This window comes from Danio rerio, chromosome 14 (genome assembly GCF_052040795.2).
Source record: "Danio rerio strain M-AB ecotype USA chromosome 14, GRCz13ab, whole genome shotgun sequence".
Taxonomy (NCBI): domain Eukaryota; kingdom Metazoa; phylum Chordata; class Actinopteri; order Cypriniformes; family Danionidae; genus Danio; species Danio rerio.
In genome coordinates this window covers 27,691,638-27,715,000 of record NC_141034.1, presented here as the reverse complement: position 1 = coordinate 27,715,000, position 23,363 = coordinate 27,691,638, and the positions used below count along the sequence as shown (strand labels likewise).

Below are 23,363 nucleotides of genomic sequence, written 5' to 3'. Positions count from 1 at the left end.
TAAAACTTATGGGCGACTAAACGTCTCTTCTGCGGCTTCCATCATGGCACGGAAACGGGAGTTTTCATCAGCCAGTAAGTTTGAAGGGGTGTCAAACTCCAAAATCTGAAAGATAAAGAAGATAATATGTCATCATGTGAATGTTTCGTCACAGTATATGTCTGTCATCAATAATGTAAATCTGTGAGGACTCAGTGGGTATTTTTCCGATTTACACAGAGAATGACTAAACAGAAGATTATAGAATACACAAAACATGTCACTCGTATCTTTTGGAATAGGGAAAAGTTAACAGTCAATATGGTGAATAATGCCCTGCCTACTAGTACAGGAGCCAATCATAGATCGCTATATGGTGAAAAAAGCCCGCCTTCTAGTTCAGGAACCAATCACCAATTGCTATTGACTGGCGATACTCTAAGGGAGGGGCTTAGACCAGATGTGTTTCTGCAGAATTTGTGTGATTTGGATGTTCAGAAATGAAACTAAAGGGACAGTTGTTGTTTAATTTTATTGGTTATTCTTAATATAAAATTCAATCGTAAGCTTGGCAAGCAGTTTTGAAGAATTTGATGTTTTCCCATTCAAACAGAATGCCCGAGCATACTGCCTAAAAGGTGTTTCAAAGATGGCCGCCGAGTAAAATGACTTGCCTTAAAGGGACTGTGTTTCTATTTACTGTAGCTTCCTTATTCATTCAGTTTTTACAGTATTGCTGTATTACTGTTAAACCTTTTTAACAATTTAAAGCATTGTTTATTTAAATGTTTTTTTTGCTTCATAGTATCGCTTTGAACATGGAATTTGTTTTAATTTCTTTCTTTATTGTACATTTCTAAAGCCTACTGTATTTATTTATTTATTTACTGCACAAAGAAATAGATTTTTAACTCATAAACCTTTAAAGACAGACTGGTTGTCAGGCTGTTAACTGATTGTATATGCTTTTGTTCAATCCATATATTCGTATGTATTATTCCTTAAGTTTCTCTATGAGTGGAGAAAAACTACAATACCCATGATGCTGTGCAGACAATTCCACCAATCACAGTGTGATAGTAAGCAATGTGCTACATCCACGAGTATTAAATGACATTATCAAGTTAATCTCTCTCTTTCTCACTCACTCGCTCAAAATGATTTACAGTACATATCTGTATGCAATGAACTTGAAATATATGATTTCAATGGATCCATCCAGCAATTTTGAATGAATCCTTTTAAATTTCTCTATCATTTGTTGTCATTGCATTGCTTAATGAGTTTGTAGTTCTTTGCCTTGTTTTGTTTTTCTTTGCTTTACTCAAACTTTGTAATAATTCTCCTCATGGTTGGTTTAATGCTCATATGTTGTACTGCTGTAAAAAATCCCTCTGGAAGAAAAAAACTTCCAGAACCAGCATGCTGAAAAGTGACACTAATGCACTCTGCAGACTGGTAAAGGTCTGATGAAGTGCTTTGAAATGTGCATTTCAATGTTTGACGTAAATTTATCCGAAACATTAAAAGAAGATGGGCCATTGTGTAGCTCCTCCCCTTTAAAAAAAAAACAGCCAATAACATTTTGTTTTACCATAGTTTTGCCAGTGAGAGAGGTTGAGCTTAAGCGCATCAAATGAAAAGCAAATTTGAAGTGTCTTTAATGAGGCGGTGTCAGATACTAGTGAGCTTTTGATTGGTCAAGATTTGATGAGAGACTAAAGTATGAGGTGGAGTGTATAAAACTGTTGATTCATTTAGGCAATCGTGACAAACTACAAGCTTTACATTTTTATATCAGTCCTATATATATATATTCTAAATGTGAATTGTCACTGTTTTAGAGCACACTAGCTAATAGTTATCCTAAAAACTACCCAGGTAGAAAAGAATTCTGTCCCAGATTGGGCATAAATCTGACACAGCAGGCATTCAGCCGGCATTGGCATACAGCTAGGCATGGGCCGGTATAAGAGTCTGATGGTATGATAACCTTGGATAAAATATCACGGTTTCACGGTATTATGATTACTGCTCTAAAATGTATTCTTTTTGCATGTCTGGGTAAAAAAACTAAAACATTTTTCCTTTTTAAACACAATATACTTTATTTTAAGAAACATTTATAATATTTTGGAACAGTAAACATGTCAGGCTAAATTATTAACTTATTGAGTTCTGCTGTCTTTTATAGTTTCTAAAACAGATTGTTTTAAAATGGCATCTTTGGATATTTTTTCTGCTAGAGATACTTTTGTCCTTTAAAAAAGTCAAAAAAAAAAATCATGCACATACGTTAGGAACGGTATAGCAGAAAATTTTTACGATTTTAAAACCTTGACTTTTTCAAACCGCGGTAGAACTTGACAACGGTTATCATCCAATGTCTACACAAGCATGTGGGCCAAACATGGTCCTGGTTTGGCAGAGGTGGCCCTGTCTCTAAGGTGGTACACAATTCTTGGGCCAGATGTAAAATGTAGTATTTGGCCTAGATTGATATGTGGGCCATGTAAGTTTGGCCTGTCTTATTATTTTCAAATAAAGAAAAAAAACTTCTACTAATCATTTCGCTTCGAGAAAAAGCATGCCCGTAGCATGCCTAAAGCACAATGATTCATGGGTTTATTAATTTCATTGCAGTCGTAACACACCAACCTAATCTGGCCCAATTCAGGCCCAGTTTTGGGTTATCAACTTGGCAGAGGCTTGATCCATGTTTGGCCCTTGTCTGGAAGCCAGACTTGGTCCAGTCATGTACCATAATTCATTGCAGCATGTGGGCCAAGCAAAAGCTGACTGAGTGGGCCAGAGCTGGGTCAGAGATATCTTGCTATGTGGGTAACAATACTGATACTAATATTTAAAAAACTTTATTTTAATTTCAAGGGACCTTTAACACCCACATCTTTTTGCTCTAAACTCTGTCTCTAAATATTCCTAATAATAGTTTGGGTTGAAAAAAACTACACTAAATGCACTTTTTACACACAAAATTACACTTTTTTTTTACAGTTATGCCCACATTACCTGTCCAAAGTTAATTTTAAATACATTTGAAGGCAAATAAAACCCCTCCTGTGAAATGTGTCTTATTTTTTCTAATTTCAAATTGTCAAAGTGATGTTTAACAGAGGAATAAAATGTTCACCATATTTCCTAAAATGGATATTTTTTTCTGAAGAAAATCTTATTTCTTTAAGTTGCCTGAATTAAAGGCAGTTTATTACTTACTCAAATCATTTTATTTGAGGTCAATATTATTAACTTCTCAAATATTTTTTTTTCTATTGGTTACAAAACAAACCACTGCTGTCCAATGACTCGCCTAATCAACCTAGTTAAGCCTATAAATGGCAAACTAAGCTGAAATTGTATCTTCAAAACTAGTAAAATATTTTGTACTGTCATCATGACAAAGACAAAATATTTTTTCTTAAATTTTTTTTTATTAAAACAATTAAGTTAAAAAAATGTGTAGAAAAATTAGTTTTGAAGCTGAACTGTGATCCTTAAAGTCTGTGTGAAATCTCACTCAATTTAAAATTTCCACAACATTAAGAAAACATTTATTTATTCATTTTCTTTTCAGCTTAATCCCTTTGCTAATATGCGGTCGCCACAGCGGAATGAATCGCCAATTTATCCAGCATATGTTTTATGCAGCAGATGCCCTTCCAGCTGCAACCCATTACTGGGATACATCCATACACACTCATGCGCTACAGTTAATTTTAGCATACTCAATTCACCTGTACCGCATGTCTTTGGACTTGTGGGTGAAACCAGAGCACCCGGAGGAAGAACATGCAAACTCCACAGAGAAATGCCAACTGACCCAGCCGAGGTTTGAACCAGTGACCTTCATGCTGTGAGGCATATGTGCTACTCACTGCGCCACCGCATGGCCATTAAGAAAACTATTGATTACAAACAACTAATAATATAACGGATACATATCAGACATTCCTACTCATACATTGTGTCCACATTCACTTTAGGTCACTGTATGATTATAACGGTATGAGACGCACCTGCCCCTGGTCCAGCACCATGATCCTGTTGCAGCCCAGCACAGTGTTGAGACGATGGGCGATCACTAGAGTCGTGCAACCGCTGAAAGAGCTGCGAATAGTGTCCTGTATGAGGCGGTCCGTCTCTGTGTCAATAGCAGCTGTTGCCTCATCTAACAGCAGGATCTGAAGGACAAGATCTCAAGGTTACATGTCTGTTATCATTAATGTCAGAATCTAAATCTCTTTAATGGCCAGTAGTTTGAAGAAACTGTGAAATGACATGATGGGCACATGCAGTTTTCTTGTTGTACTTGCAAGTCCAGTGGTTTTTAAGATAAAAAAGACATATTTTACTAGATTTATGTGTATTTTGACAAAAATCACAGAAACTTAATCAAATAATGCTGTACAGTGCATCCAGAAAGTATTAATAGTGCTTCACTTTTTCCATATTTTTTTTGTTACATCCTTATTCCAAAATGGATTAAATTCATTTATTTACTCAAAATTCTACACACAATATCCCATAATGACATGTGAAAAAAATTCACTGATCACTGCTGAAACATCTCAAGAATAATAAGTGGAAACAGAATGTACCTGGCAAAGGTTGGCAAAGGTTGTCAATACTGATGTACATGTGATTTTTCAGCTTTTTAAATTTTAATAAATATTAAAATTAAACATTAAATATAAAAAAAAAGTCAATAATTGTAATCTACGGTGAGATTGTAGCTGCAAAAGTTGTCTGATAACAGCCACACAGAGATCTGATCTGATTTGATCTGATCATCATCCAGTCTGTCTGAAATGACATGAAGAAACTGAACACACTGAGATAAACTAAATCTAGAAACACTTTGGCAACTAAGGATATGAAAAGCTACTCATCGATGAATTTGCTCTTCCGTGTCTGGAATCTCAATAATGACTTCAAACCACACTGAACTGAGCTAAACTGAACTGAACTGAACTTAAACACTAAAAACTGAACTACCCTGATCCAGTTCTATGACCATTTATGTGAAGCTGCTTTGACACCATCTACATTGTAAAAGCGCTATACAAATAAAGCTGAATTTAATTGAATTGAATTAAGTACCTACCTGCAAAGCTACAGTACAGTTGAGAAATTTAGGCACTTGTGTAAATGCTGTTAAATGAGGATGCTTTAAAAAATAATGCATAAATACATTTTAGTTATCAATTAACGTATACTAACTAAATCAAATCAACATTTGGTATGTGGACTTGCCCATAGTTTTTAAGGTAGCTTTGCAGTTAGGTTTTTCTTACATTGAATTCAAAGACAACACAAGCATAAAAATAAAAAAATAAATAAAAATAAAAACACGCCATTAACAACAACCAAAAACTAAAAGCTATTAAAAATGAGATATTTATTAATCCATCCCATCAACAACTCTTTCCACTAAAGAATAAAGATTTAGATGTGAAGTTACACAAATCTTACACAAAAAAACAAAAATAAAACAACAACACTTAAAACCCAAAATTGAATTAGTTAAAAAGTAGTCGAATCAATAAAGAACATTTAATTCCTAGATCAAGTGTAATCCTTTTACATTATTTTAAATCTCATTAATTCAATTTCTTTCGCCACAGCTGAATGAACTGCCAACTATTCCGGCATATTTCGGCCTTTCCAGCTGCAAACCAGTAGTGGGAAACACTTTCATTTACATACACACTCATGCACTATGGACAGTTTAGTTTATTTAGTTCACCTATAGCCCATGTCTTTGGACTGTGGGGGAGAACATGCAAACTCCACACAGAAATGCCCCAGAGAACTAACCCAGTCGTGACTCAAACCAGCAACCTTCTTGCTGTAAAGTGACAGATACTTTAAATTTACATAAACTAGAACTGACTATAGATTACTCTAATGTTTGAAAACAAAGCTAAAGCAGTGAGAGCAGTGTAACTTTTTCCTTTAAGAGGAATTATTTACCATAGTGAGGAGTTTGCTCCATGTAAACGGTGATATTACAGCATGCCCCTTTCTGGTATTATTGCACATACTGTAGAACAGTGGTTCTCAAAGTGGGGGTCGGGACCCCCCGAGGGGTCGCGGGGCAATGAAGGGGGCTCGCCAGGTGATTTCCAAAAATCTATTTTTTTTAAACCATAAGAATTAACTTATTTTATCCATAACTAAACTGAAAATAAAAATAGTCGTTTATAGTTACTATATACTATATAGTTACTATAGTAGCTTATAGTTACTAGTTCTATTGGATTGCGACCCCTGGGGTAATTACATTATATTAAAGGCAGCAATAGCGTCAGATGCATTTTGATTTTATAACATCAGGTTATACTTTCTGGCACATTTTAAGCACTGACACAAATTTAATTGGTGTGTCAGCGTCATTGCATGCAAGGTTTTGTATTTATAACCACCTCAGAGGATATTGGGGGTCGCGAGTCACTGGCATTGTTATTTTGGGGGTCGCGGGCTGAAAAGTTTGGGAACCCCTGCTGTAGAAAACCTTCACAGATTTACATTATGAGTGAAAAAAAAGGTTGAACATTCACCGTCTGCCATGTGGTGGCAATGTTTCGCCATTTTAAAACAGTTGACATTTACTACAATTGCTTCTCAGCTGCAGGGGGAAAACAATAACAAATGCAAGCAATATACTGAGACTAACCACATAATCAAATGTAGTTATTGCAGCAAAATAAACAGCTTTATCAATTTTAAAAAGGCAGAAGCAAATGCTAGCTCACGTTGCTGATTATATTCCTGTCACTTCTGTCACCAACACCAACATCCTTGAAAATCTTTTACAAAACTACCTTAAACACTGTAAATATAGGTATAAATGAATAAAGCAACATCGAAATTAGATAATAAGCCACTGATTTGTATTCAACTGACAGCACAACTTTAAGGAAAGGAAAAGCATACACTCTTTATAACAACAACAACAACATCAATCCTTTATAACAGCTTTTATGTAACATTCTTACATCCTATACTTCATGTGAAGTCGGAAACAGTTCAATAGTTCACCCAAAAATGACTTTGTTGTTGATTAATCAGATGTTGGAGCAAACCTCTGCTGCAGAACAAATGTTACTAACCAAACCATTTCCATTCTCACAGACTTCTTCCACTGCATTTTATGTATATGTAATGTAGGTCTACAGGCTCTTACACACAGTGAAATTCGGCAAAATGAATTACATGCACAAATGTGCTTTTCACACAAGCAAACAGCGTTCTATCTTTTTACCAGGAAGACACTATTCCCACACCAGTAGCAAAATACAGTGATGTCGATCACTGGAATTGTTTTTATAAGCAGCCTCATTTTCTTCACCCACCTGGATGAGGAGAAGAGCTTTTATTTCGCTGTCCGTCAAATTTGATTATATTTTTTAAAGCTTGTGAGTGATGGGCATAAGGAGATGCTCACGCAAAATGTTTTTGTGCTTTATAATGTGAAACAGAAAATTAGTAACCCTGCGTTCACTGCATAGTCCATTCTGCAGCTCTGACAAATGTAAAAGTATTGAAGCGCCAGATGCAGTGAGACAGTCATGCTTTTGCATATTTACATAAAAAACAAACAAACAGTTAAATGCAGTTGATCTTACTGTAAACAGCTCTGACTGAGCGTATGGCTGTCTAAAGCAGGTCTAAACTTTACTTCAGTAATCAGGGTTGGGTTTAATAAGTTTAATTACAAATGAATTACTGTAATTAAATCACTTTTCCACTGAAAAAGTTAAGTGATTACTCTCTCTTACCTAAATACTGTAATTAAATTCAACAGTTCTGTACAAATCACTTAAGAGAAACAGGGTAATTGTATCTTTTTTATTCAAATATATTTTGCAGAATGAATCTATTCATTCATTCATTCATTTATTAATTTTCCTTTGGTTTAGTCCCTTATTTATCAGGAGTCACCACAGTAGAATGAACCAGCAACTATTCCATTCAATGTTTTATACAGCGGAGATCCTTTCAGCTGCAACCTAGTACTGGGAAACACCCATACACTCATTCCCACACACACACACACACACACACACACACACACACACACACACACACACACACACACACACACACACACACACACACACACACTCATCAACTACGGCCAATTTAGTTTATCCAATTCACCTATAGTGCATATCTTTGTACTGTGGGGGGAAACCGGAGCACCCGGAGGAAACCCACACAAACACAGGGAGAACATGCAAACTCCACACCGAAATGCCAACTGAATCAGTCAGGACTCGAACCAGTGACCTTCTTGTTGAAAAATATGAGGTATAAATTCAGAGAATTACAGTAATTTTTATTCAGATACTTTGCATAACTCAGTTTGTTAAATGATAAATGTTATGAAAATGTTTAATTTGTTCAATGACAATTGCAGAAGGCAACAATGAAATGAGTAAGAAACTTATGTCAATATATGGTATGTATGAAGTACGCTGTCATTAATTTTAAATGTTTCGACACATAAGATGTTTAACATATTTTAAGTGTTTAATAAAAATAAAAACTAAAAGGTAATTCATTCATTCATTCTCTTGTCGGCTTAGTCCCTTTATTAATCTGGGGTCACCACAGCGAAATGAACCGCCAACTTATCCAGCACGTTATTACGTAGCGGATGTCCTTCCAGCCACATCTCATTTCTGGGAAACACACGCACGCATGCACGCGCATGCACACACACACACACACACACACACACACACACACACACACACACACACACACACACACACACACACGCAGGGAGAATGTGCAAACTCCACACAGAAACGGCAACCGAGCCGAGGTTCGAACCAGCGACCCAGCGACCTTCTTGCTGTAAGGCTAAAGGTAATGTGTGACTTAATTTATTTTTTTTCAATTCTATTATAAGCTTTATAGGGATTTTAAGCAGTATTAAATCAAGTTACATTTCTGACATGGTAGTTAAAAACTCGATTTAAATATAATTGAAATGATATAATAAGTAATTAACTACTTTTTTTTGAAGTAACACTGGCCACCACACAAGAAAATCAAAAAGAATGTGACACTAAATATGGGTTCATTTTTAAATAAGTTGAATAATATTTGAGCCGTTGGTGATGTGCCACTGTGCTTTGGGCATTCTGAGTTCGAGCCTTGACAATACCCCCACCAGCCTCTCTCTCTCTCTTTCCAACTTCACTTCCTGTCTAGCAATTGTACAGTTGTGATAAAGAGAAAAAAAGAGCAAAATAAAGCAATAAAGGAAGACCTTAAGCCTTCTTCAACGGCTCATTTGGGCTGAAAAGCTTTCATGTATATCAGCATCTATTGATCCAAATAATCCAAATTTCAGTCATTCATTGAAAGAGAATAAATAAAACATTTAAAATCCTATTATAGAAAAATGAAATGTCATGCACATGCAGTGACAGAGGACTGGTGAAATATTTAACACACAGAACAAGATGACTCGTCTTTTGTTTTTTTTTAGGGAGTGGTGCATTTTTACAGCTTGATAAATGTTGCCAGTGCGGAACTAATCTTTACTTGCTGGTGAAATAGAGACATTTTAGGAGCAGCTAGTGCTAAAACCTACAGTACATTTACATATATTAAAAAAATAGAAAACTCTAACTGTTCATTGTGTCTGAATCAAAAGATCAAATATAATTTGAATTTATCGGATACAAAAAAGCACAACAACATGATCACTTTATTTAGCGTTCATGAAAACAACACTCAGATTTATTTATCATAATGATTTTCTGAAGCAACTTTGATGAAAGTTTTTGATCCTCATCAAATGTTGACTACTGTATTAAAGAATTGGTCAATATTATTATGCCCTTTTCGATTGGCTACAGATCAAAACACTGTTGTCCAATGACCTGCCTAATGGGGTATATGCAGAGGTATGCTGAAGGACTTTTAATTTGCGGTAACCTGGGTCAAGCACTTTCCTTGAACTGTATTGGTGTGGTTTTATTTAGAAATCAACAATGTTCAATGCCTGATTAATATAGGATTTAACATCTCAGCATATACAAGATGCATTGCACTAAATACCATTGTCCCACATGTCTTTAAATTATGAACATTTATTCACTCCTGTTAGACCCTCTTTGATTGGCTACAGATCAAAACACTGTTTTCCAATGACTTGCCTAATTGACCCAACTTACCAAAATATCATAGTTAAGCCTTTAAATTGCACCTTAAGCTGAATACTTATTACATGTAAAGTAAATACTTACAGCATATCATAATATCTTGTAAAGTACTGCAAAAATATTTTGTACTGTCATCATGGCAAAGAATTTATGTATTATAAAGAAAGGAATTTAGGTATTAGAAATTAGTTCAATTATTTAAAACTATAACGTTTAAAATATGTGTTGAAACAATCTATCCATTAAACACAGGAGGGCTCATTATTTTTCTTTAATTGTGTACTTCCTAGTAATAAAAACCAATTTCAGGATTGTAAGATGTTTATTTAGCATGAAGAGTATGTTGTTACTTGGATAAAGTGAGGTGAGAAGGGGCTCAAGAGTGTTTCTGGTGTGAATAGTTACGGTACCTTGCTGTGTCTGAGAAGAGCTCTGGCCACACAGAGCAGTTGTCTTTCTCCCACTGAGAAGTTCTCTCCATTATCCGTCACTTCTGAATGCAGTGAATTAGGTAACTGGCTTACCTGAAATCAAATCATCACACAACACCTCAATCAACAGCAAAGCCATTTGTCTTTTTGAAAATCCTTCCATAATCTCTTTCTTTCACTCACCATGTCTTTTATATGTGTTTTTTCCAGTGCTTCCCAGATCTGTGCGTCTGTATATTGATCCCAGGGATCCAGATTTGATCTTTTGAGAAGATAAGCAAGAAAGTTTATGCTGCAAGTCTACTAATGCTGCATTGCTTTTGTACTTTGTTCTAAACTACGAGTACCCAGTATGACGTTTGACACCCTTTCAAGTAAGAGTTCACATTTTGAAATTAGGAGGAACCACAATAACTTTGACTATTACGGGTGATCTGAAGTCAACAGATTTTTTTGTTGTTGTTGTTTATTGGCCTCTTATAGTTACAGTAGGCATTTAAACATTGACGTTTTGGCTAAAATGAGACAAAAGAAGGCTAAAACAAAATTTACAGGTTGTCAGTAAAAATCTAATAGACATCTAAAAATAGTCCAAGAATGGACTGACATATGAATAACAACATATGTGTGGTCTGTCCAATCTTTCTATTTAGTGACAAGGCTATTCTTGGAATATTTTCAGACTTATTTTAGATGTTAGCCCATTTTCAGTTTCAACCAATACATCTGTGTTCAGGCATCTATTAGACATCTAATAAACACACACACAAATGCTTGCTGGGTTGCATCGCAGTAAATCCTGTGGTGCAAAGAGTAATATCTGTGGACAAGACACTTCATTATGTGAGCAAAATACAGATTCTTTTTGTATTTTCTTTTTTTTTTAATTAAACAGAACTGCCTTCAGTGGACAAATCTGTCTTGGCCCCAATTTACACTTGGTTTTAAGAAGCATTTCAGTCCAATGCCAAGTGGACAACTTTTGTGTCTTTTGTTTAAACTTTTAAATTCAGTCAGCTAGTTCAATGGCTTCTGGTGAATTGTCACCCCAAACAAAATTGCTGTGTTTAAGATCTGATTTCCTTAAAAAAAAAACAGCAATCTTCACTGCCTGGCTGAGATATGATATAAAGTGGGTATCAGACCAAACAAGAAGCACAGCATTAAATATTTTTTCGCACAATGTCTTTAAAATATGGAAATTAATTTTACCCCAGTATTTTTAATGGAATTTCTGTACTAGCCTGCTGCTAATGATGGCGCCGGGTCTTTCAAATAATTTTACACTTTTTTCCCGTATCTTTTTATACCGTTGCTCCAAACTGCCTGCTGATTTTTTTCATCACTCTTTGTTTATTTCCACATGTGAGAATGTGAGTTGCCCATGTGTTAATTCTGACCAATCAAAATGCATTTCAGAAAATTCATGAAGCCAATGACTGATGTGGATGTTGTCATGTGATTGCAATTTGGTTCGTTCCAACTGGTTCAGTCGGTCTGGTGTGAAACTGAACCAGAACAGCAGGAAAATGCAACAAAGTAAAATTTTGAACTTTGGTCTGGACCAATGGAAACAGACGACAGGTGTGTATTTTATTGTGTGATTAGTTTATTTAACAGTGTCCTTCAATTTTCTAAACACTCCCATGATTGTGATGTAGAGTTTTAAAGGAAAAAACAAATGTTGATGAAATAAGACCTATATTCTGGTACCTCATGGCCTCTTTTTTTAATCCAATCAATTCCAAATGAATAAAATGTACTCCAGTCCTCCATTTTTCCTCCATTCCCCCTATTTTCTACTGAGGTACTGTATATCATACTACAGAAGTGACTCCAGCTGTTAGCACATGGCTAGTCTTGGTAAAGTGACGTGGAGCGTACCTGACAGTACCGATGAAAAGAACGGGCTCTTGGGGGATGACTGACAGCTTGCTCCTCAAGTCCTCAAGACCAATGTGAGCAATGTTGACACCATCGATGATGATTGATCCACGGCTAAGCTCCGCTAGTCTGAAGAGTGCGACGCCCAGTGAAGATTTCCCTGAAGAAAGAACCAACCTGTGTCACAACTGATTTCCTCCACCAGTAATACGACTCACAGTACAGACAAAGACAGGCAACATCAGATAGAATGAAACAGTCAAGCAGACAAGTATACCTGAGCCCGTTCTCCCAACGATCCCTATGGTCTCTTCTGGAAGAATGCTAAAACAGAGGTTCTTCAAAACCAGTGGAAGACCATCCCGATATCGCATCTCTACATCCTGGAAGGTGATTTGTCCTTCTGCTGGCCAGCTGGACGAGGAAGCGGGGCATCCAGTGATCTGTCGAGGACCTTCGCTTTCCAGGTTCTGCATAAACACATGGCATAACGATTATACGGTGTACTTCACAGCTCAGCAAGACCATTACTGGCTTCATTAATCACAGTAAAATGCTCTCCATGAAGACAGCTGTACTGTTGTGCTTTGATAAGTGCCTCGTGAAACGAGTGGAGTCACATGCTATGATGTTCTGGCTTGTAATAAACATGTCCCATGATCCCTGCTGAGCAAGATGTAGCTGCCTCACTATGCAGCGTGGCGACTGTTGGGCTCGACGGCCTTTCATTTTAAAACGCCAATGTCCTTTGTGCGCTGTGCCAATTGAATAACAAATAGTCTGTCCCTTTCTATTTTCCATTGACAGCCAGCACACATGTGTCACCTTTATGTAATGATTGATCCGCTCCACTGATGTAAATCGGGCTTCGGTTTCAGAAAGGAGCCTCACGGTGAACTGAAACAGGCCGGTCAGCTGGATATGGGAAAGAAGAGAAAATGGGCAGTGAATAATAACTATGAGCAACAGTGAGCAATACAAATGAATCATGGCACTGTAAGCTTCTTGTACAACACGAGGCCGAGTCAGATGGAGAGCAGCGCACCTGTACGGCGTAGGAGAGGGCCAGGCCGGCGTAGGCAGGAGAAATATGGCCATGCATTAAGACGATGAGAAGGGCTACTGTGGTGATGAGGGAAATACTGATGAGGTCCAGACGCACAGCCAGCCATCGCATAGCACAGCTGAACAGAAATTGGCACGCTTGGTTTGTGTCAAGCAGGGCTTGATACCTGGTGGAATATTACAGATATTTAGACCCTCAAAAACATACTATGAATCTTGCAGTACAGATTACATCTCCAGTGTTTAGTGTCACAGAAATCATTCGAATAGCCTGATTACATGCTCCAGGCGAAGTGGTGGCACAGTGGGTAGCGCTCTAGCCTCACAGCAAGAAGGTCGCTGGTTTGAGCCTCGGCTGGGTCAGTTCGAATTTCTGTGTGGAGTTTGCATTTTCTTCTCGTGTTTGCGTGCGTTTCCTCTGGTTTCCCCCACAATCCAAAGACATGTGGTACAGGTGTACTGGGTAAGCTAAAACTGGTCATAGTGTATGTGTGTGATTGAGTGTGTATGGATGTTTCCCAGAGTTGGGTTACAGCTGGAAGGGCATCCGCTACATAAAACATTTGTTGGAAAAGTTGGTGGTTCATTCCACCGTGGCGACCCCAGATTAACAAAGGGACTGAGCCGGAAAGAAAATGAATGACTGAATGATTTATTGCTTGAGAAACATTAATACATTTGTGAAAACTATGATCATTTTTAGCAATCATCTTCAATCTTTTGTGACAGCATAAATATCAAATTAAATCAGTTTGATTTATTTTTAAATGTATTATTTTTGTTTCTTTTTTTGGCAAATTTTTCTTGACCAATTTCTTTAAAAGGAAGTGTTTGTTGGTATTCATCATACCTCACTGTACATTTTCACAGTTAGTTGCTTAATTAGTTAGTAACAGTAAAGTTTATTCATTTTTGTTTCGACTTAAGTCCCTTTTTTAATCAGGGGTCACCACAGTGGAATGAACCTCCAACTTATCCAGCGCATCTTTTACGCAGCGGATGCCGTTCAAGCCGCAACCCAACATTAGCAAACACCTATACATTCTTGCATTCACACACATACACTACAGCCACTTTATTCAATTTACCTATAATGTATTTTTTTGGACTATAGTGGAAACAGGAGCACTCAGAGGAAACCCACGCAAACAGGGGCAGAACATGCAAACTCCACACAGAAATGCCAACTGACCCAGCTGGGGCTCAAACCTGCGACCTTCTTACTGTGATGCAATCTTGCTACTCACTGCACCACCATGACGCCCTACAGCCATTTTAGTTTATTTAATTCACCTATAGAATTCACCAATCCTTACTAAACACATTATTGCCTAGACTAATTTTCCACCAACAGTCAGACTATGTGTACACCTATCTATTGTCTTCTACGTATTACTGTCAACATTGCTTAATGTATATTGTTTTGTTTTTTGAGAGTATGTTGTTGTGTTTTGCACTGTCTGGAGCCAGCACCTAAGGCTTTTCACTCATCATAGTACACATGCTGCTGCTGATGTGACAATAAAAGTGACTTGATTTGATTTGATAGCACATGTCTTTGGACTGTGGTGAAAACCGGAGCACCAGGAGAAAAACCCATGCCAACACAGGGAAAACATGGCCCAGCTGGGAATCAAACCAGTGACTTTATTGCTGTCAGGCAACAATGCTAACCACTGAGTCACTGTAAGTAAAGTTATTTTTATTTTTTTTCAAATCTGATTAATCAATCAAGGCCAATTGTACAAACTTCAGCTCATTGATTAGATGATATAAGGCAATATAACTCTGATAACTAGGGCCAGACAGAATCTGTAGACATTTTTTGCTATTTTTGAAGAGAATTTTGTAAAAAGTTTACAAATTTACACAGAATTATTTTGGAAGTATCGTAACTAAAAACTTAATGTATGAAATAAAAAATACTAGCTTTTTAACTTTAATGTTTACATTGCAAATCCATCTAGATCCACTTATTTGTTTAACAAAGCAAGTCTATCATATAATGTATCTACTAAAAATAATACTTTACAAACAGTATTGTAAAAAAATCAAATGACTACTTTCATATCAGTTAATATTACTGAAATGAATTTCAAAACTGAATAAATATAAATGTACACACATTTACACAAGTAAATAAATGGACTCAAAAATGAGCCAAAAAATGTGGGTGCAGATTTCGTGTTGGCCTACTGATAACTCATCACATATGATATAAAACTGCAAGTATAAAGCATTACAATATAATTCAACTTTAATTAAATCCTATTATTTGTATGTTTTTTATTTTAAAACAAAACTTCTTTGTGAAGTGTGCTTGTATTGTCATTTTTTGAAAATAAATGGTAACAACTAATATTCCCCCATCTGTCCTGATTATCACATCTATTTTCTTTTATTTGTGAATATGTTTTGGAGCAAAGTTTCATCAGTTCTGCAAGTTCTGCAAAGTCATAGAGGGCATTCTGTTGTCTGAAAATTACCTGTGTATGAAGTCAGCACCCCTGCCGTAAGCGTAGATAGTGGACAGTCCTTGCAGACTGCTAGTGATATGAGAGGTGAAAGGGGATTGGCTGATATTTTCCAGGCGCTTCAGCTCACGAATGAGAACCCTTTGGGTAAAAAAGGACAATCAGTATATTTATATATATATATATATATTTTCTTTCAGTACCTGACAAAAAGTCAGCCAGTGATAGAATGTGAGCAGCGATATACGGCTGAGTTTTGATCAAAGCTCTGGCTCATCTCATCTGCTTATCTGTGTGGCTCACAGAGCTGCCTGTGATGTGACAGGTTAGTGGCTTATGAGATGGAGGCCCACAGGGGACAATAATGGTGAGACTGAGGGGATCTTCCTGCCTGAGCTGCAGTCATTTCTGCCTTCTGAACTGATTTATATGGGGCTTTATGAAGCCTGTCACACGTCAGCACTAGCGCAGACAGGACAGCAGAGTCAACATGTAGCATGAGGCAGAGGCAGGACAACGCTGATGAAAAACCAGACGCATTTATATATATACTGTGCTCAGAATATATACTCACCCCTCACAAATCTCTCTTTTAAATTCATATTTCTAATAAGAAGCTATACAATATTATATTTTTGCCTATACATTAGATTAGTCAGTACTGAAGCCACATCTGGAGCCAAAAACTAATACACCCAATTTTAAAAAGGGGAAAAATCAAAAGAAGCAAAACAAATAAAACAAATTTGTTGAAATTTTGCAATATTTTGCTTGAATTTTATTGTATTATCTTTCAATTTTTAAATCTGTTTGGTGACTAAAATATTATTTTAATAAATATATCTGTTTAATAAATATGTTTTGTTTAAATACACCAAAATACATTCCGTATATTCACTGAGAAATGGATAATATTAATTTTTAAAATGTGGTGTATTCAGTTATGCTGAGCACTGTATATATATAATGTTCGGTAATGTTTGTGTAATACATGGTTCGATGAATCAAATTTATGTCTTTAAATTATCTCATTTATAAATAACATTTACTTTTTTTGTGTTTTGAATAATGTTTAGTCTATTTTGGCAAACAGAACCCTCTGATTCGTTATTTAAAAGGTTACTGTAGGTCAAACTATATCTAATTTGACTTTACTTCTAAGATATATGTTGATACAAACACTCATTTTATGAGAAAAGTGTCTAGTGAAAACCTACAATGTCTATCGGTGCTCTGATCTGCTGTTTTTGGATCGTTAATATGTTTTCTCTCGCATAGAATTATTGACACAATTATGCATTTACTATGGTATGAACCATTAAAGGGGTGGTCAAATATATATTTATATTATCTTTTATTTATTTGTTCATTCATTTTCTTTCGGTTTAGTCCCTTTATTCATCAGGGGTCGCCACAGCGGAATAAACTGCCAACTATTCCAGCAGATGTTTTACATGGCGGCTGTCCTTCCAGCTACAACCCAGTACTAAGATAATTATTATTAACATTATTATTCAAGATAAAAAAAAACTTTAGATCAAAACTTTCTCACTCCTCATAATTGATTACAGTTAAATGTAAAAAAATAATAATATAAATAAACATATTTGATTCATGACTACGAAGTAAAAAAAAAAACTCACTTTAACAATGTTTGTTACATACTTAAAAAAATTATGTAACAGATCCTTGCTTAAATAAAACATTTATTTCCCAGTATTATATTACAATATTTATTCATTTATTTTCCTTTGACTTAGTCCCTTATTAACCAGGGGTCGCCACAGCGGAATGAACCAGCATATGTTTTACGCAACAGATGCCCTTCCAGGCGCAAGCCAGTACTGGGAAACATCCACACACACACACTCATACACTACGGCCAATTTAGTTCAACCAATTCACTTATAGGGAGACGCGATGGCACAGTGGGTAGCACAATCGCCTCACAGCAAGAAGGTCACTGGTTCGAGCCTTGACTGGGTAAGTTGGCATTTCTTTGTAGAGTTTGCATGTTCTCATTATGTTGACGTGGGTTTCCTCTGGTTTCCCCCACAAGTCCAAAGACAGGCAGGTGAATTGGGTAAGCTAAATTGTCTATAGTGTATGTGTGTGAATGAGTGTGGTGTATAGATGTTTCCCAGTGATGGGTTGCAGCTGGAAGGTCATCTGCTGTGTAAAACATAAGTTGGCGATTCATTCTGCTGTGGCAACCCCTTTTTAATAAAGGTTAAAAAAGTCAAAAAGAAAAAGAATTAATGAATTCACCTATAGCGCATGTCTTTAAACTGTGTGAAAAACCAGGGGTGCCGCTTTTGGAGATGTAACTTAAATTCCGCCTTTTAAATAATAGGTCACCAATAGCTTTCGCCATGAGCCACGACAATATGTGTTCCAAACGACATCAATGTTTTCAAAGTGCACTGCGAAGGTAGCACAATAAAAACATGAAGATCGCTAAAACTGAATGTAAAAATACTTTGAAAGAAAATTACACCTAGGAGAGATGACCTTAATGCTTTATTTAAAAAAAAAATCATTCCAAGTTTAAATGTTAGAATGTTCTAAACGAACAGGGCATAGGGGGCTAAGAATAAAACACAGCCAGGAGCTATGTTTCTAACTACAGCTCCAGAGGTGTAGTTACAAGCATAGAAGTTTGCAACACAGTTTGTGATTGTTCGTTGGAACGATGGATTTGGGAAACACCAAATCAACAAACTATGTTTGTAGCGACTCAACTTGCGACTTTAGTTGGTTAATGAGGGTTTTTGGAAACGCATCCTAGAGCACCTGGAGTAAATGCACACAAACACAGGGAGAAAATACAAACTACACACAGAAATGCCCACTTGCCCAGCTGGGACTCAAACCAGCGACCTTCTAGCTGTAAGGTGACAGTGCTAACCACTGAGCCACCATGCCACTCTCTATATTATAATATATTTTATAATATTACATTATTATTTAATCTATCTTTCTGTCTGTCTGTCTGACAGCCAATCCATCCATCGAGTTAATGCAGATTATTAATGGATTAATTTAAAAGTAATAATTTTATTGGATATGTGAAAATAAAGCTATCAATCACACACATACACACATAGTAGTCTTTATTTAGTTCTATCTTTATAGGGCTTTTGGCAGATTTGGAACGCGTTTTTATTCATTGATCAGCCTGACCTATATTTTTGTTTCCATGTTTTGCATTGCCCCATCTCAACCCTTGATAAATCTGACAGAGCAAACCTGGAGATTCGGTTGACGATGAAGAGGAAAGCCCCTAAAGGTATGATGGAGAACAGGAACCAGGGAAACACGGCGCCCACCACTCCCAGACAGAACAGCACTAGTGTCACATTCTGGAGCAGCATTTCAGCCTGCATCGCCAGACGCACGTCAACTGCGCAAAGAGGAAGAACACAGAATCAAACAGACATCAAAACTGCTTTGAGACGCCCCCGTCATCCTGCATTTGAAAGGATTTGTGAACTGCGATAGAGAAAGAGAGAGAGAGGTTGCTCACCCTCATCCATGTCCTTGGAGAATCGGTTGAGGATGCGTCCCAGGGGTGTTGTGTCGAAAAAGCGCATGGGGCTCAGAAGTAGAGTTTTAAATAGTTTATCATGCAGAACCGAGGCTGCCCGTACTGTGCACTGCAACGACAACAACATACAAACAACAGTGTTAATGATGCATGCGCACAGACGCGACAAAAACACCAAGAAATGAGCCAGTGATTTAAAAACCTATAAAAAGGTCTATAATGCTAATAAACAGGACAGGGATGTAAACAAACATTTAAACAGTCATAACAGTGAGATTATAATGAGGTAAAAATCTTGGCAATCAGACAGGAATGCTTTTGCCCAAGATCTGTGAGGGCCGGCTGGGACATTGGATACATTGGGACTGGAAGTGACCAATGCAGCTTGACACTTCAGCACAGATCAATCTGCTCTGGTTAAAACTTTGGACCGAGTAAAGTAGGTCAGCTTTCTACTGTGTTAATATATATATATATACTCACAAAGTACACTGGTGGAAAAGCTGACTTTATGCAGTGTATGTCCTACTTTAGTATGGGAGAAAGCTTAAATGCATATGTTAAACCTGTACATCATGGTCATGGTTAGCATTCTTCTGAGGGCCTCATCCATCAAGGGGCCAAAGTTTTAGTAATTTTTTATTATATATAAGGTTTTTTAATTTAAGGCCGCATTTACATAATATAGTTTTCACAATCACCAGCGATCTAGCTCATGCAAATTGCTGGAGAACATCAAATCTTCCACTAAATGAACAACAGATTTCATCATACTTGTACTCTCACACCTGTTCCGGTTCACCTTTGATTGCAAACACACACAGCTGAAGCTGTTCAGGACTAATCAAATGGGCTATAAAGACAGCACACGTAGTCTTCTGGATTCGCCTGCTTGTAAAATGTATCATATATTATTAAAACTAATTCCTGTATTTACTATTTATGATCAAATAAATTTAGCCTTGCTGAGCATAACATAGTCATTTTAGTCAAAATCTTACTGACCTCAATGTATATTTATTTATTTTTTTTATTTATTATATTTTATTTTATATTTATTTACATTGTATATTATCACATGAGAAATATACAAATACATAAATGGAAGTAGGGGCTGTGCAATTAATCGAAAATTCATTTTCGAGTTTGACTTTGGCTTCTAACAATTATGAAAATCATTATTCGAGGTAAAACGATTATTGCATCATATACCGCCCCCTTTCCAGTTGTACACATTTTTTTGCTCTGCAAAACTCAAGTTTCACGTGAAAATGACTAAAAGCATGTACTGTAATCATTCATTAATGTCCATCTGAATCATTCATTTATTAATTTTCTTTTAGGCTTAGTCCCTTTATTAATCTGGGGTTACCACAGCGGAATGAACCGCTAACTTATCCGGCATATGTTTTACGCAGCGGATGCCAGCTGCAACCCATCACTGGGAAACATCCATACACACTCAGTCACACACGTACTATGGACAATTTAACTTACCCAATTCACCTAGCACATGTCTTTGGACTGTGGGGGAAACCGAAGCACAGAGGAAACCCACACAAACACGGCAAGAACAGGCAAACTCCACACAGAAAGGCCAACTGACTTAGCTGAGGCTTGAACCAGTGACCTGCTTGCTGTGAAGCGATCATGCTACCCACTGCACCACCATGTTGCCACATTCAAACCATGTTTTTAAAAGCACGGGAAAAATTGCATGCTGTATGCACTCAGCCTCAGGGACAAGCAAAGCACACATCTAAAGTTATTCTAATGTGAGCGCTTTAATGTTCAAATACATGCAAATATGTATAAAAACGCTGTTTAGTGATTATTCATATTAACCCTCCTTTATGTAATAAACAAATGAGTCGAGAATCAAAAGACATGTAAAAGAGTAAGCATAAATTAGATCCGCACTGCTCTTAAAGTGACAGTACGCAATTTTCCTGCTACAACAAAAGGACAAAATCACTCACTGCTTTTGTCTGAAAGACTTTTGTATCTATAATTAAAGTGTTTTTCTTACAGTGAAGATGCTTAAATCAGTTTGTTTCATATTTTTATTCTATTGTATTTATTTCCCTTTATTTATTTACGGGGAGGAAAATAACTGTATTTATGCAGTTGAAGTGTTTAGCGCAAAGAAGATTTTTTTCAAACCTATTTCTAAACATACTATATTTAATAACTAATAGAAACTAAGAAACAAAAATTTCTAATAACTGATTTCTTTTATCTTTGCTATGATGACAATACATAATATTTGATTGGATATTATTCAAGATACAAGTATTCAGCTTAAAATGCTATTTAAATTCTTAATTAGGGTAATTGGGCAAGTCATTGTATAACAGTAGCTTCTTCTGCAGACAATCAAAAATACTGCAATATTAATAATATTGACCTTAAAATAGGTTTTTAAAATCCTTAAATCTGCTTTTATTCTAGCTGAAGTAAAAACAAATACTTTCTCCAGAAGAAAAAATATCAGAAAAAAAAAACTACGAAAAATTCCTGAATCTGTTAAACATAATTTAGGAAACATTTATAAAAAAGAAAAAAATTCACAAGGGGGCAAATAATTTTGACTTCAACTGTATATTGTTTTGTATAATCGTGATTACAATTATGAACAAAATAATCATGATTATGATTTTTCCCACAATTGAGCAGCCCTAATGGAAGTCATTGCTGAACAAAACAGTTCTGTCATTTCGAGTCTTAAATGGGAAATAATGTGCTTAAAATTACTGTACAGCGCATCAGAAACAGAAAACAAGCATCGTCAGCTGTAACGCTGTTGACGCAAAGGCCACATCTCATCTCAGACAGCTTTGTTAATTACAATGAAAGCAATCTATTTTGGCCTAGTGTACAGATTGTATCCAGCATGGACATTATGTCTCCCCCAGCACTTATGAGGCATGAATGTCAGGACGTAGCACAGCAGCACATACAAAAACATGATTACATAAGTCCACATATTCTCAAACACATGTCAACCCACCGAGAACATGCCAGACATGACTTCACAACAAAACTCCTCATGTCGTGCCCAGGAGAATGTGTTGCTATTAGGATTTGATGGTTTCTGGCACACAGGGACACATTCATTCCATTAATAGAATATGTAAAGTTCCCAAATTTGCAATCTTACCTCTGGGTAAAAAGAGATTAGCCATCATGGAGGAATTAGCGAATACAAGTGGCACACAATTACACAGACACATAACCTCTCTAATGTGCTGTCGGGTCTCCTTAATGGAGAAGGGGGCAAAGGGTCCTGAGGGGACACACATACACAACCCCTCCAGCTGAAAGTCAAGACACTGGACAGATAAATGGATTTAGCCTGGAGGCAATTTCAATTAAAGAGCGGGAAAAAACTGGATGAGAAAGAGAGAAAAAAGCAGACACTTGGCAATGTCATGGACTGTGGAGCAAGGATTTGGTGTGGAAATCAAACTGAAACTGCATTGTGCTATGAATCTGGCTTCCCAGCAACAAATCAAATTAGAAGACTATACCTCTGTAGGGAAAATTCATTAATTGCAATGCCCTCTTGACAGATTGAAGGTTCACTAAGCAGTATCTTTTGACCACAGTGTCTGAAACATACATACTTTAAGCCAATTAGACATGTCTAGTATCTACTGCGGAGATATTAAGATCTTGTTGAGCAAACTTGTTTTGGTGCGTTCAAATATCATCGTTCGGCAAAATTAGCTTGGTGCACCTTCATTCTGGTATACTCAGGCAGTGATGATATTGGATGCGA

At 36.6% G+C, this 23,363-nt stretch overlaps 1 protein-coding gene across 7 annotated transcripts in view; it reads right to left on the bottom strand.

The window, feature by feature from the left end:
• wu:fb13g09 overlaps window positions 1-23,363 on the bottom strand; it is a 79,237-nt gene that overhangs the window by 1,196 nt on the left and 54,678 nt on the right. For all 7 annotated transcript variants that reach the window (XM_087281421.1, XM_087281418.1, XM_087281422.1 and 4 more), the window contains 11 exons: window positions 19,562-19,691; window positions 19,285-19,438; window positions 16,048-16,176; window positions 13,542-13,728; window positions 13,322-13,411; window positions 12,774-12,966; window positions 12,497-12,656; window positions 10,796-10,874; window positions 10,592-10,705; window positions 4,014-4,178; window positions 1-105 (listed from right to left, as the gene is read on the bottom strand). The exon at window positions 1-105 is cut by the window's left edge and continues 1,196 nt beyond it. In XM_087281421.1, the coding sequence (XP_087137547.1) occupies window positions 7-105; window positions 4,014-4,178; window positions 10,592-10,705; window positions 10,796-10,874; window positions 12,497-12,656; window positions 12,774-12,966; window positions 13,322-13,411; window positions 13,542-13,728; window positions 16,048-16,176; window positions 19,285-19,438; window positions 19,562-19,691 (1,500 nt within the window). In that variant the 3' untranslated portion in view covers window positions 1-6. The remainder of the gene's footprint in view (window positions 106-4,013; window positions 4,179-10,591; window positions 10,706-10,795; window positions 10,875-12,496; window positions 12,657-12,773; window positions 12,967-13,321; window positions 13,412-13,541; window positions 13,729-16,047; window positions 16,177-19,284; window positions 19,439-19,561; window positions 19,692-23,363) is intronic.